This window comes from Pecten maximus, chromosome 7, assembly GCF_902652985.1.
Source record: "Pecten maximus chromosome 7, xPecMax1.1, whole genome shotgun sequence".
NCBI lineage: Eukaryota > Metazoa > Mollusca > Bivalvia > Pectinida > Pectinidae > Pecten > Pecten maximus.
Window position 1 is genome coordinate 41,395,894 of NC_047021.1, and position 17,124 is coordinate 41,413,017.

General features: G+C 33.1%; 1 protein-coding gene across 4 annotated transcripts in view; it reads left to right on the plus strand.

The window, feature by feature from the left end:
• LOC117330862 (formin-1-like) overlaps window positions 1-16,669 on the plus strand; it is a 35,972-nt gene extending 19,303 nt beyond the window's left edge. For 2 of the 4 annotated variants that reach the window (XM_033889396.1, XM_033889397.1), the window contains exons 6-7: window positions 15,024-15,347; window positions 15,619-16,669. In XM_033889396.1, the coding sequence (XP_033745287.1) occupies window positions 15,024-15,347; window positions 15,619-15,959 (665 nt within the window). In that variant the 3' untranslated portion in view covers window positions 15,960-16,669. Of the gene's footprint in view, window positions 1-5,656; window positions 5,951-6,481; window positions 8,214-10,379; window positions 10,671-11,068; window positions 11,646-15,023; window positions 15,348-15,618 lie in introns of those variants that run through there. The other 2 variants (XM_033889398.1, XM_033889399.1) reach the window with 2 other exon arrangements.
• The last annotated feature ends 455 nt before the right edge of the window (window positions 16,670-17,124 follow it).

A 17,124-nucleotide genomic window follows, 5' to 3' on the forward strand; every position in this document is an offset into this window, starting at 1 on the left:
ACCTTTTTGAAATCAAATCCAAGTGGTAAAAAAAGCCGACAGAGGGTCTCCAACTGAAAATCAAATCTTCGCAGAAAATGCTTGACCATTGACACAATACCTTGAAACTGGAGAAAATTTGTATTGATATGGAATATATTTGAAAACTCATTAAATGTGAAAAAGGTGAAGTTCTTTATAAGGTCGTTTAGTGTATTCACGCCTACATTGTACCAGTTTGGATAAAAATTAAATTATGACCTACGTGGATATCTTTATTGTACCATAAACGTGTTTTAATATTGATTTGCACTAACTTTCCTAAATAGTAAGGAGTTATTCAACTTAGGACTTTTGAGAACATCTTTCCAAATATATTTTGACAATTTTACTCGCAACATTTAATACATTCACTTATCACAATTCCACATTTTATCTACATTTATCAGCAGTTGTAACATTGATTTTCATTTCCCTGAAGAGTACAGTATTCTCCTAATCCAGCCTAGTTCTAAAGAATCGATGAAGACTTGTACATCAATCATTTTTAGTCCACCATCATTATAATTTTGAATAACTACATCTTTCTTAATATTTTGGGAAACCCGTGCATTATGACAAGGCACGTAAGAGCAGATCTTCTAGATGGGAAACCTTCCTATAAGAGATGTAAATCTGTATCAAACCTAGGTAATGTCACGCTCTCAAAATTTCGTAAAAACAGAATCACAGGTTTATCAAAGTGTATCCATCCGCCTAACATGATGATGGATTATTCTTCATTCGCTCATTTTGTCCTATTTGTATTTCAGATTTCGATAATATGATGACTGAAGAATCAGCACATCCTTCAGCAGCCCCCACAGACAATGGATGGCCCCTCCCCCTTACGTAGCCCCTCACCCTGACGAGTCGGTTCCAGAAGCGCCACCTCCTTCATATTATAACGTCATTACAGGAAATGTCGATGTGTCTAAGGCATAATTGTCAGAAATATGCGTCTGAGCTTTGATTTACAATATGCTGTTGTTTTAAATAAATTTGAAGTATTCTTGTTCTGCAGATGAATACAGTACAAAATTGTCCAGATTTTTGACTAGTCGCTGAAAAAACCCAGAAATATGAAAAATGGTGCAAATGAAAAAAAATGCAGATCAATACGGTGTGAGGATATACTTTTCATGTACATTTCTAAGCGGACGATATATTCATATGACGTATCTACCATGTTGATTTCAGGTCTGATTGAACCGATTATATTGTATTAAATTTCGTATGACTGGCCTTCTTCATTGTATTTGTAAGATATTCATATCCTTAATGATATTTAAAAAAAAAAAAAAATTAATGATTCATTTACTTTTGTATTCTTACGATTTTAGTAATTTTTAATGCTTAAATGTGATTGTAATAAAATTATAATTTCCAATGATCGTTTTGATCGATTAAACAAACATGTCATTGTGCATATAATTGTTTTATATGACTTGATAAAATGTGATATAATTTTTATCATTTATTTCCTATCGTAAATTAACCTCATTTATAGTCTTATTATGTCTGTATACCAGTGTTTATAAATATGTCATCCCTACATTTCTAATGTAGTTGATTCAGTAAACCACTGCTATCTCAGTTGAATTAAAATTCTTCTCTACGATACCCTACGATACACAAAAATACAGCAGTGTATTGTCGAGTATCGTAGATGAATGGGAATTACAAGTCTGATTTCAATAAGATTTTGTTTAACTTAAGAGTTTATACTACATGTATGTATATACGACCATTGGTAATAATCAGTTACTAATTTGTTTCCTGAATCAAAATGAATATATATTTTTGTAATATATCCATTTATGAAGGATTGCACAAAAGACACATGCGATAAACAATATTCTAGTGTTATAAGAATCGGTATTATCGATAATGTTACATATTATTAAACAGAGATTAGACTTCAGGGATTTATCTCAAAATCACATTATATGGCTTGGAATATGCAAAATGTTATTATAATTCATTTCGTATCGTAAATTAACTTCGTTAATAGTTTCATTATGTTTATATACAAATGTTTATGAATATGTCTTTTATAAATTGTTACGTACTTGAATCTGTAAATTACTGCTATGTTTAACTCAATCATATTAAAATTAGACTTGTTATATACAGCTGATTTGTCCTTTTTGGACTCGTCAGTGATGCTAAAGCCTAACATATTGCAGACAACCAAAGACGTACGCTATACATTTAACATTACTTTGTGCAAACATTTGTCTAATATTTTGTAAACAATTGTTATTTTTCAAAATAAATGTTTGTTCATGTTTACTATCTAGTTTGTTGTGTGTGTTTATGTCAGCACATGCAAAATTCCTTTGTTATCTTTGATGTTTAATTTTGTGAGAAGCGAAGAAAAAAAGTTGATGTTGTCTTGATTGCATAAACAATGGATCGTTAATATCCGTCGTAGAATTACCGAAAGAAGAGAAAACGATGTTTATAATATCCAGAATCCTCCAATACCTGATGTTTACATTATCCGGAATATTCAATACCTGATGTTTATACTTTTCGGAATAGTCCAATATCTATATTATTAGAAATACTCCTAAACCTGATGTTTATAATATCCGGAAAACTCCAATAACTGATGTTTGTAATATCCGGAATACTCGGATACATGATGTTTATAATATCCGAAATATTCCAATACCTGATGTTTAAAATGATCTGAATATTCAAATACCTCATGTTTATAAAATCGGAAATAGACCAATGCCTGGTTTTAATAAGATCCGGAATATTCCTGTACTTGATTTTTAGGACTCGCACAACTAAATCAGCCAATCAGCTGGTGCTTCACCTGAACCAAGTCCCTGAGGAAAATGTGTTTCTTAGGTTTGTAGCTATTTTCCTGAGTAAATAATATATGAAATGGGTACTTTCTATATACGAGAATAAAGTGTAGGGTATTGAGGTTTGGAAAATCAAAAGTATACACTCCTACTGAAAATAGAATGGCGTAGGAGTCGAGGTGTAAAAAGGCGGGAATTCCCCAGGTAGGGGTTCCCCAGTGTACTGTTAATGTCAGGGTTACTGTCTTTCGAGTACCCGTGTGCTCTAATATGACATTAAACCTATACAATAACAGCATTTATCCGATAGAAAAAACTTCAAACTTTAATTTGATATAAATTTCACATCATTTGAACTTCAAACGAGCGAATAAAGGGATGGGGTCACTAGTTATAACATGTAGTAAATTGTTTAGTTGTGTGAGTCCTTTATAATATCCGGAATAGTCCAATAGTCATGTTTATACTATCCGGAATACACCAATGCTTGATGTGTTTCAACTCAACACTGGTATTTTAATTAATGCTTAATATCAGATTTGACAGTATCACTTCTAACGATGTTTGAGCTAAGCACAATCAAATCAACATCGAAAGCACAATATTTTTGTTTACTTTGTTATTTCTTAATTGTTTCTTCAAACGTCCATTCCTTTCATTTAATCATTCTCGCTAATGTGTATTCAATAATATGTTAAATCTGAACATTAACGAAATCACAGCGACACCACCATTTTTACTTAAATGAACATTCACTTGTTAGCTCGCATCAAGATACTTTCCAAAAATAGTGTACGCAGTACAATGTTGGCGATTTATGGACGTTCCATTACCCACGCCATTTCAAATTTGACCTTACCCCGCCTATAAATGTACAGTTACACGCAAATCAGTTATATCTAATATACCTAATATTTTAATATGGCAATTTTTTTAATAGGATTTTTAAAAAGGATAATCTGAATTTATCAGTTTATTCACTACAGTGGCTATCGATAAAATTTCAAACAATTACGTATATATTTCTTTTTGTTGTCACTTACTACATACATTAGCGATGACTACGCTCCATAACATCGTTATCAACAACGTATGCAGGTAATTATTTTAAAATGTATGTGATGCTTTGATTTTTCGTGCTTAACATAGCTTTTTGTGTAGCTGCTTTAGAATGGCAATATGTTAACATTTTATTTACGCAATTCGCATTTTTTACTTCAAAAACTTTAATTTTAGTGCTTTTTAATTTTAAATATATAAAAAGAAACAAAGTTAAAACAAGAAATATAGCAATAACTTCAGTTTCGCTTATATCTTCACTTTAGAGTATACAGTAATAAACACATTGATTTTGTCAAAATAAAATTGGTTGCTTGGAATGAGAATGAGATTTACAGTCATTAAGATATTTTCATATTCGCTGCTTTGCATAATTCCAACACATTGTGAAGTAGTTAACAATTTTACCTCATGAAATGCGCTAAAATATTGAAAAATAAGCTTGCACTTTTTGCTGATGAAAGGTATCTTGAAAACAAACCGATCTCGAGCATAAGCCAACAACATATTATTAATGTAGAACCCGTGGCTTAGTTACACGTTTTTTGAGCATTATTGAATGATTGCTGTAAGTGTGGACATTCTTTACCACTTTTTGTTTTAGTTTTGCTTTTCAACATCTCATTTTCACGGCAACTTATAAGTGATTTCGTGTTTTTATACCTAACGGAATTTTCGCGATTTACAGTCATAAAAGGACTACTATATCTGTGATTTAAACTATTTCACGGAGATAATATTCGTGAATAGAAATCACAAGCAAAACATGCGAAGGCCAATCGCACGCGAAAATAATTTGGTTTACAGTATTACGCATTCGCTTCGTATTTGTTCAATTCAAAATATTGCTGTACAACAGCCTGGATATGAACCGAATTTGATCTTTTACCGGAAATCACTGAACATCGATTTACATAGTCGCATTCAACATATGAATGTTTCCATCACTCCAATTCAAATCATAAAGCGCTTTTAATCTGTATACAGTTTCTACAATCCAGTTATGACTCCACGGAGTCACATCCGATACATATTTATTGTACAAGATGTGACAAAACTACCGATGAACCATAGTGTAAATTCATTAAACTAATTGATATGTTTTTAAAGGCATATGATCGAAAATATATCATCACAAAAACATCGTCCGTTTTAATTGTAGTTTATAATTTGTAATAAAATAAATATTATGCGAGAATTGACATTTTTTTGAAAATATGTAGGTAACTATTACCGGTACGTGATCATCTCGTTAAAGACGATATGTGGAAAAATGGACATATATCTTTTTCACATTAATATCGTAAACCCTATGGCTTTAATAAAATTGGTGTTAAACTTCCCTGCACTTCATTTGCTATGGATATGCTATCATTTAATTTTTGATTTGTTTTTGTTTTGATTTCTATCCAACTTTCAACAATTATGATATTTTTGTGAGTAACAGTCTGCTTTGCTTGGTATGAATTGCAAATGAATGGATTATCACAATGAATTGATTATCATAATGAATGGATTATCATAATGAATTGATTATCATAATGAATGAATTAGAATTGATTATCATAATGAATGAATTATCATAATGAATGAATTATCATAATGAATGGATTATCGATTATCATAATAAATGGATTATCATAATGAATGTATTACCAGAATCAATAGACTATCATCACAAATGGATTATCATAATGATTAGATTATCATAATGAATAGATTATCATAATGATCACCCATTTTTATATTATTTCTAGGTATCGCTGGAGTTGCTATTCCCGTGATAGTGTTTCTTTTTATTGTCGGAGGGTGTGGCGCATTGATAAAACACGGCATGAAGTGTTTATGCGAGACACTGAGGGAATTATGTGGAAGCATTTGTGACTGTCTAAGTGAGTGCGTGTCTGGTATCACAGAAGCTCTACCGAGTGGTTCGTCCAGAGCAGTACAGGAGGACACACCAAGAAACAGAACAACTGAACATACGGATTTAGCCATTACGTCCCAACCTGGCGAGACTTGGTCACGTGCCAGCAGCATGAGTTCACTTAGTAAGTACAATAATAGCACATATTAGATATTTTATTCAATTAACTTAACAAAATCTACTTTTCTCTCTCCCAGCAATTTATCAAAGTAAATTCATTGACTACCATTCTGAATCTCATGTTTTTATGAGTATATGTATACATAAAATTGTTTCAACGTAGTTTAAGAACGGCAATTGTTTCAACTCACTTTGAAGTTATGAAAACATCAATGCAATGCATTTTACTGATTCTGTTATAATATAGTGGGATTTGTGCGTACATCTACAAAGAAACAGTATGAGATTCCAGAAGTACACAAAATGTCCTCATATATAGAGTCCACATCCATCTTCATTGTACACTCCCAAAATAAAAAGGAATTGGTGGTTAAAACAATACCATTGAGGGATAATCTGGACGTCTAGAAATCAGTTTTATTACAACATATATACTGACAAACAGGGCTTCCAGTATGTGTATTCATTATCGTTTATTTCTAAAATCTAAAGTGAGCTTCAACTTTTAATCTGCCCCTTGTACGTGTATTTGCAGATTTCGACTTATTGATTCAAGAGGAACCGTTAAACCCGTCCCCACTTCCTTTCGAAAGCAGATTTGACCCGCCTCCTTACGTCGGTCCGCTCCCAAGTGCGCCACCTGCCGCATCATTACCGGATGCCCCACCTCCTTCCTACTATGACGTCATGACGATGAATGATTTCAAACCTCAAGATAAATATTAACGAAGTTTGACAAAGTTAATCTAATCAATATGTGTAGAAGTAAGGACTTATGTATAGAAATCGCGTTCGACAATCGTTGTGTTTAAGGTGCTTGATTAAAATATTTTATGAGCCAAGTTATAAACTATATGATTCTGTGATTCCGTGTTTGTCTGTATTTTTGTGCAATGAAAAATTAGATGTTGAATATATGAAGCATAAGACATGTTGCAATGATATCAGTATAGGCTCATGTCCGGTAAAGTTCTCTATATTTACTAGACTGGTTATCTCCCTTAGTTTTTACACTCCGCCAGGGCTGCGCTCTGCTCTGTGTAGTGAACGTAATGGAGGTAACTGCATGGGGAGGGTACCAGTCTATATCTTAATTTTACCAGCACCAATGGCATTTATAGGACTATGACCCTATATTAGACAGCGATGTGTAATCGATGATTGTATTTTAACAAAAAAACTATATATTTTGTATATATCTTAAATTATTGATAACGAGTTGTATAGTTTTTAGAAAATAAGACATTAACGAGAAAAAACTTCTGAAGTGTCCTCAGAGAGTTAGATTTAAACGCTTATAACTGAATTTTATCACAGAACATACAGATGCTAGTAGAAAGATTGAATGTGTTTCCCTCTAAAGGCAATTCAATAATTATGCAATGATATTTTCTTTAGTTGGAATTTATACGCTTGAGCTAAACATACAGCTTATCAAACAAATTAATATGTTTGCTGTTTAAATCAGAATTTGCAGATTCTGTATTTTGTCTGTGATTTCTACGTCGTGGAAATAGAACCTTAGTAATTCATGCTCAACAAAGTCTCACATTCCGAGGAGCTCGGGTTAGAATTTACTACTGCAGTGTTTTGGTATATTTTTATGGAAAGTTTTGATGTTTATATGCGCTTTCAAATGAAGTCATTAACACCGACTGATCATACGGGTTTTTAACTGATACAACATTAGTATCACATCATAAATACGATTATACATTGTCTTACGTAATAAGCGGATTATCTGGGTACCTGTTTACATAATATCATATTTTAACATGATTTTAAATTCTGTTTTTCAATAACTGAATCAACTTACACGTTGTCTTTCATTATTAATGATATCTGTAACTGTTCAATATTAAAAAAAAAAAAAATGCATATATATATATATATATATCAATTTGATACACATTTGTCTTCTGTTTTTTTCAATTATCGGATCTTGTTTTACATTGTCTTCCATATCACTGGATGACAGATGTTCATTTCGTTCAAGTGTTTAGATAGCATAATATATATATCAATATATCTATGCCTTCAGTTTATCATTGATAAAGCTAATGCTATATGTATGTGTTGTGACATGACAGTGTGTATACATCTCGTCTACGAATAAATCCATTTGTGATTTATTCAGAATATTCTGTGTATGTAAGCCTAAAACGAGATATACTGTGATATTTGTTGCAGGTTATGTTATGATCCTACTCCTTTCAATGTTTGTATTCATTCTTTTCTAATAAACTACCAAATGGCTGATAACATTACTTACATGTTTTATGTTCATTGTTTACATTTAAATGATGTCACTGTTAGTAGTATTTAAAGGTTCCTTAGTTTGGAATGCCTTTTTTTCTAGTTAAGGTAGCATGTACCCGTAGTGACATGACGTTTTAATGACGTCACACTGCTAATGCAAAGCGACTGTGGTATCTGTAATATTTGTCATAAAGATCAAATTTGGAAATGTATTATACAGAGCGTGAAATATGTTCGATGTTTCTAAAATGTCAAGCGATTGTGTGGCCATTACCCCAGATATTAGTTTGAGGGCGTGGCATTACCTTGATTTGACATAGGCTTCTACCGCTGGTATCTACAATGAGGCGAAAAAGATTACTTATCCGGAACATTTGGTGTGATACCTCTTTTAAGAGTTCATTCATAGGGTCTTCTTATAAATAAATGTTGTGTTTATAACTTGCCCTGGCTTTATCAATTTTCTAGAAGATCCATGGTTTTGTATTTGTGTCAATATTTTCTTGTTTTGTTTTCCATACAATGTTAAGCAAAGCTTTTGAACCCGTTTCCCTGATATAAAAGTTAACGTAAATGGGCTGGTTAATATTTTCAATATATATACGGTGATATATTCAATGCGGATAATATTATGTCGACATACATGACCTACATGTACACCATTGAACATTTGGTCGAATCATTTATGTAAAGGAGATAAAATCTTTTACACCAGAAAAAACAAATTGATATCATATTCGATAAAACTTACTTTAGAGGTGGTTATACATACTCTATATAAGTATTCCTTTCAAAATAATTTATTTTAAGATTTTATGGATTCTCCAGCAACATATGAAATGGGAAAAAATACTTTAGGAAATATTATTTATCTTGAATCCTTATATGTAATGATAAATAACAGAAAAAAAATCTGATGAGATATATATTTAGTTAGATACAAAACGTAGAAAAAGCTGTTTTCTAAAACGTAAGAAGAGTAACGCGTCTGGATTTCATCAGAATTAAGCGATGGTTGGCTAAATCGAATCGTCGTCGTTTCAGGAGTAAACAAAAGCATCATTGTGAACTAGATATAGTTTTACTGTTAATGTCTACCGTGCAGCTGTACCAAAGTTGTTTATATTGCCCAATGTCTTCATACACACTCCCTTAAAATGTACAATATGCTTAATATTGTGTTGCAATACCTACAAGTGTATCCTTATTCTACTTTTATAAGAATATTGTATAATAGCAATGCCAATATTACCAATATCACATACAAATCAGCTACATCTATGATAATGTAGCTGTTTAAAATGATCCTACTACAAGCAGCTATGTTAGATGGAATTGTTTCGGTGCACATTGATATCCTTTGATCCTCACATGAGACGTTTTCCGAAACTTTTTTTTTTTTTTTTTTGGAAAAAATCGCATTCATATTCACTTAAGGTGTTTTCATTGCATCAACAATTTCTTTATTTTTTTCTTCACACGCGGTTATCTTATCGCAAAATAGCAACAAGATATACATATTTCAAATTTTCGATTGTTAAATTTCTATTGCTACATAAGATGAAAAAAACCATGTCGTAGTTGATAAGATATTCAAGGGCTTTCCAGACTTCACAGCTGACATTGTCTGATGTGATAGAAGGCCATAAACGATGAAAATCCTACAGGATTACCAGAGATTCATATCGATGACGAGTATTGGGAAGTTTTATGATCATCTTGACCTCATATTGAAACAATCGATGTGTTCTGTTCTTATTGATAGGCTATGTAGTCCGGTTGGTCCCACCCTGGCTTTTTATTTTGAGTACATCACATAATTTGGAGTTGACTGATATTGATACAGCAGGTGTCGTTCATGAAAGGCATACCATTCGGAAACACCAGATTTCACAGCTGATATTGTCTGATGTGATAGAAGGCTATAAAAGATGACAAACCTACAGGATTACCAGAGGTTCATATAGATGATCAGTAGTGGGAAGTTTTATGTTTTGTGCTTATTGATAAGCTAGATAGTAAGGTTGTTCTTACCCTGCCTTTTTATTTTGAGTTCATCACATCATTTGGAGTTGATTGACATTGATATAGCATGTGTCGTCGATGAAACGCATACCATTCGGAAACACCTGCCCAAATTATGTGTAAATGCCTTGTTTTTAATTATTTTACAGGCATCCTATCGAATGTGATTCCGATTGTAGTGTATCTATGCTCCATTGGATTTTGTGTAAAGGGGTGTTGTAAATACCTTACGAAACAAACGTGTCCATCACTGGAAAGGTTTTCAGGAACTATTTGCAATTTCCTGTGTGGTATGTTTAAGACTACACCAAACAATAGATCACGTGCAAATGACAATGTAACGGAGGACGTGTCGAGAAACAGAACTGAAGAACCGATTTTAGCTTCTGATGCCGAACCTTTCGGAAATATGTCACGAGGCATAAGTCTAATATCGCTAGGTACGTAAATGTTACAATTATAACTCAGTTGATAAGTGAAACCAATATTTTCAGATTTTAATGTTTAAGTTGATCTTTCCTTAAATGACTGTTTATAGGACGTCAAAAAATACATTACTTAACCCCTTACTTTTTGATATTTTCAGTTTTTAATCTTTAAATTGATTTTTCCTTAAATTACTTTTTAGAAGACGCCAAACAATACCTTATTAAACCCTTACTTTTTAGAAGTATTGTATTATTTTATATCATTAGTAACATACGAAATCTAGGTTCAACTGCTGTCGAAATATCAAAAACATTGATTTAATCCAAATATTCTTCATTAAAAGGTAACAGATAAGCTTTTATTAACTGAAGTTTTGGTTTTGTAGTTGTCATCTTATTTCTATTTGCAGACATTGACGATGGGTATACAGAGGAACCCTTGGACCCTTCCACACCCCCTACAGATAATATATCAAATCCGTCGCTTTACGATACCCCAACCACTGATCTTCCGTTAGCTCCTCCCACACCCCCTGTTATCAACAGATTTGATCCGCCTTCTTACGTTGTCCATCTCCCTGATTCGCCTGTAGCTGCTCGAACGCATGCGGTCAACAATAGAATTGATCCTCCTCCTTACGTCGCCCCGCCCTCACCCGAGGAACCGCCTCCGTCCTATTATGAAGTAGTGACAATGAATGAATATACTGATTAATTGACTCTTTAATACATGCCAGCATTTATTGTGTCATATTAAAAATAGAGTTTACTTGTAGTAGTAATATTAGGAGTGAAAATGCATGGAAAAAGGAAATCATATTTCTACACGTGTTTGGTTATTGTGATAAGAAATCACGAAATGTCTATTTTGTGCAATAAAACAAATATAACGCAGAATTTAATATTTATGTATTCCAATTTAATTTCTATTATATCTATGATGGGAGTAAATTATTACATTATCATTGATGGTAGTAAATTATTACCTGGGGAGGGGAGGGAGGGGCGATAATTATCATTGATGGTAGTAAATCATTACCTGGGGAGGGGAGGGGAGGGAGGGGCGATAATTATCATTGATGGGAGTAAATTATTACCTGGGGAGGGGAGGGAGGGGCGATAATTATCATTGATGGGAGTAAATTATTACCTGGGGAGGGGAGGGAGGGGCGATAATTATCATTGATGGGAGTAAATTATCATTGGTATTGATACAAATAACACTATACCTCTGTAAATCTCTCCAAGATGTATTTGGTTTTGTTTGCTTTGAGGTTAAGTATTCTTTTTACCTTTTTGCATGTTTACCTATCTGTCATTGTGGCATATACATCGTAATCTCTTCGGTGTAATGGTATACGTACATGTTTAATTGCATTTATGGAATCAGTTATTTATCGATATTTAAGACAGTATGCATCCATATGGCATGAAAAAGTCTCACCGAATCAGAACAGAATCAGAAATGTGGAAATTTTCCTTATACTTATGTTAACTCCATTAAGTGTTCATTTAACGAATTGTTTTGTCGTGAAAAACGTGTTAGGATAAGTGATTTGATGATTTATTTTAGCTATGTTGTATGAACATGAAATAATTGTGAATGATAATGATTTTTTGAAATTATACCACTAACCTGATTTGCCAATATGGCGTTCATTAAACTGAACAATGTTTATAAGTTTGATGTATGAAAATGATAAACTTTTAAACGGTTTAAGAATGCCAATGCTTTACGTGCTGAAATTTAGGGTAGATAAGCAGGAATCTGTCTTAAACTAATAATGAATTTCAGGATCAACCTTTAAGGGTGCTTCATCTGTGATTTATTTTTATGAAGAAATATGTTTCATACCAATACTATATAATATAATTTTCTTTTATCAAAACATTATAGTTTTGTCTTTGATGAAAATAAATCCTTCATTATTATGAATATATTTTGATTTATTGTCTTTTTTTTTCAAATCAAAAGCTCTCATTCCTCGTATAATCAAACATCTGTTTTCGAATTAAAAGAATGGATTTGTAGTTATTGTTGTATTCTAATTGTTACACGTTACATATCTACCCGTGTACAACCACTCGTTGAAAGAAGCCAAAGACATGGATATTTCTATGGTTTTGATTCGCTTAGGAATTATGACATGTCAGAAAGAGTTTTGCCTTTCCCGTGCAGCGTCAAAATTATATTCATTTTACAATGATGTGCATGCTGTTTCTCTCGTGTGTTTGTGAATCTTATACTGATGATATTCTGAAGGGCATGTTTGTTTATGGTTTGCTTAAAATGGTGCTTTATAAATGTTTAAAATTATCATAATACATATTTTGTTAAGATATACCGATCAATAAAACCGATCAAACATGTATATTTCATCAATTGCTTATACGATGAGGATGAAAACATACTAACAGGCAAGTACATTTTAAGCATGACAAAGATGTAGGAAGGCAAGATAAAGTTGTATGTAGACAAGATAAAGTTGTATGTAGACATGAAAAAGTTGTATGTAGACATGATAAAGTTGTATGTAGACATGATAAAGTTGTATGTAAGCATGATAAAGTTGATCAAGTTGTATGTAGGCAGGATAAAGTTGATCAAGTTGTATGTAGACATGATAAAGTTGTATGTAGACATGATAAAGTTGTATGTAGACATGATAAAGTTGTATGTAGACACGATAAAGTTGTATGTAGACACGATAAAGTTGTATGTAGACATGATAAAGTTGTATGAAGGCATGATTAAGTTGTATGTAGGTATGATAAAGTTGTATATAGGCATGGTAAAGCTGTATGTAGACATGACAAAGATTTATGTAGACATGATAAAGTTGTATGTAGGCATGATAAAGTTGTATGTAGGCATGATCAAGTTGTATGTAGGCATGATAAAGTTGTATGAAGGCATGATTAAGTTGTATGTAGGCATGATAAAGTTGTATGAAGGCATGATTAAGTTGTATGAAGGCATGATTAAGTTGTATGTAGGCATGATCAAGTTGTATGTAGGCATGATAAAGTTGTATGTAGGCATGATTAAGTTGTCGGTTGTCTTGATAATATTGTCGGTATGCTTGTTAATGTTGTAGGTAGACTTGTTAAATTTGTAGGTAGGCATGGCTTAGATGTAGGTAAGCATGATAAAATTACTCAAAGTGGAATAATAATTGGAATACAAATCAGGATAATACCGTGGAATATAGTTGAGTGGAGTAAAGCATGTTTAGTTGTAGACTGTAAAAGGAAAAAGTATAAGACAGTAAAGTGTGAAAGGAGTGATAGGCACTTGTTTTATAGTTTAATGGAATAAGGCATGTTTTAGTTGTCTAACTGTTGTACCTAAATAGTAACGATAAAAAAAAATATAAAATAGAGAATAAGAAATAAGGAGAATCTACTTTAAGAAAAAACATATCAATTTGATTTTCTGCGGAATGACCTAATGTAAGGATATGTAGGTAATTCACATGTATCGTATGATTCCTGTGTTCTTTTGAATGTTTGAACCCAGGATCCATGGCAGCTAATTACATAGCCGTAACGTAACCAACCTGACCCGATCTCACTCAATGAATAGAAACCAATCAACGTAATCATTTTAGAATGAGAACTCTTCACAGTTTTTTTTTTTTGGGGGGGGGGGGGGGGGATGTTAAAATGTACATGTTATAATATGGCTGCGCCCATGAAGGCGTGTAGATTCTGTAACAAACATGTAGTGAACAAGAAGACGAACAGGTCTTGAATGGTTTAAAAGTACAGCTATGTACAGCAATGTTTTTGGATGTTAGGATCAGCCAAGGTGAGCGTATACGTAATTTGAGTGTCAATAAGCTAAACAGAGTATCGATATTGAACAACGTCTTGGCGGTGTTTACAGTCCTGAACTGAAATTCCCGATAACCGGCTTTTGCATCACCTAGTCCTTCTTGTATTGGTAGGAAGCCAACTCTGTCCGACAAAAGGGTATCAATAGCATTTTGTTGAAATGGTTTGAATCATTGGATATTAAAACTCGTTTTTGAGATCACTTTCCGCCACTGTTGATATGCAACTTCTGTAAAGCGTTTGTTACCTTCAATTTGATTCGCTGAAATTCTGATTGGTAAATGTGACGGAGCCAATCAAATAGCCTCTATTGAAACGAGGATTTTCCACTGAGCGACCCACGGGTAATAACTGTAGGGTAACGCAGTGCAATTGACCATAGACATAATCATTTTTCACTGTTTTCAGGGCATGGGTTGAACTGGATGTGTTTTAACATAATTGCTTAAATATTTTATTTTCATTATCATTGCGTACATCAATAAATACTTGAAGTTTTCATTTCTAATATTTCCTTTCATTTTTCAGGATTTGCTATCGGAAACATGTTCGGAATCATAGTTGGTGCGATGGCTATATGTCTTTGTGCTGGAATTGTGCGAGCACTTTGTCAAAGGTTTTTTGAAAACTGGAGGGAATCTTGTAATGAAGTGTGTGGATGTATTCCCTATATCCTGTGTGGCATAAGGGAATGCATAGCAGGATGTTTCGGCTGTGATAAGGAAGAGGAAGCTGATCCTGAAGAGGATACAGAAACTGTTGTGACACGGGAACCACCGGGAGTATATTCTATAAATGACTCCGTGGTGAATCGGACCAGTGGTGTCAGTTTGGAAACAATAGACTCTCTAGGTAAATCTAATCATCCTCCAAAGTCAGTTCATAGTAAAGTCATAAAAATGATAATATCACAACATCCACATTATGGTTTCATAATCATAAAGTATATCTTTTTGCATAACATGACAATTATCATTTATTCAAAAAGTATGCCCAGAGATAATAGAGGTCTCTACTATTACATTTTTTACTAAACAGAAATCTAAATTCAAATACAAAATTATTGTTACATTCAGATATTACAAAATAATGTAAACTGATCTTTCATGGTGTTTTTTTTCAGAGGAAATCGATTCTCTGATAGAAGACAACGAACGGAATGAGTGGGACCCTCCTGATTACGTTCCCCCAATGCCCCCTACTGCGCCTCCTCCTGACCCATTATCAGATTCACCACCTCCTTACGTCCCACCTATACCCCCTACTGCGCCTCCTCCTGACCCATTATCAGATTCACCACCTCCTTACGTCCCCCCTATACCCCCTACTGTGCCTCCTCCTGACCCATTATCAGATACACCGCCTCCATACCTTGCCTCGTCTCCAAGTGCACCTCTTTCTGACTCCTTATCGGATGCACCGCTTCCTTCCTATTATGACTACGTGACCAATAATGTTTTATAGGTTATTTGATCTTCATAACATAATCACGTTAATTAATATCAACGCATTAATTGGACTAGTTATTGACTGTTTTATTGTAAAAAGGTCATGCAATACAGAAAAGAAAATTTAAGTGGTGCAGACAGCAGAGTTTTCAAAATAGTATAAAGATAATATGAGATCAGATAGAAATAGTATTAAGATAATATGAGATAAGATAGAAATGGTATTAAGATAATATGAGATAAGATAGAAATAGATGCAGGCAAAGGAATTGTCTCTATATCCATATCTAAGACACCGTCTATGAAATTGATCATTATTCATGAAAACTGTTTATGATTGATCTGTTATCTGAAATATATGTGTATATTATGAATAATCTCAATCACAGATACAGTAGGCCTTTTGTGACTAAAAATCGCGAAATTAAATCGCCGCGAAAAGTGCATAAGGCATGAAAACGAGAAATTAAGTTACCGCGAAAAAAAGTTTGTTTACAGTACGTTCACCCAGTGTCTTTAGAATGTAGAAGGAATTTGATACGTGGTTAGATAGCCAGTTTAGTACTACAATTATACTGAGGTGCTATATCATTACACGTGTGAAAACAGAGTTCACAACACTATATTTACCATTGTATGGCACTGCCTCTATATAATCCTACCAATTCAGTTGCGAGTTCACCAGCTTATGAACTGCCAACTGAAATTTGAATTTGAAAATTTCCAAAAAAAATCGCACGAAAAATAAAAAAAATCGCAGATGGTAAATATAAGCATTGAACGGCTTTCAGTTGGCATTCATAGTCAATATGAATGCCAACTGAAAGCCGTTCAATGCTTAAGTGAATGCCTTTAATGTGTACAAAATTTGGAAATGACAACATTTCTTTATCTAAGCCAATATGTACCATCATCAGATGCTCAAAACGCCCTTCTTTCATGGTATCCGTCTTTAGTATCAGTTCATTATCGTCATATTTAGAAATACTAAAGTAGCTTTGATCTTAGGTTGTTATTGCTGTTTCTCATCAATTGCTGTAGAGTTCTCTTAGAAATTTTTATACGGGTGTTCAATTTTAAGACTGACCGGAAAATAAAATGGTTGAATGGCGACCATTTTGATTTTTGACATTGAAGATCGTTATTGCTATTTTTCAGGAATTGACATGGATTTAAAAATT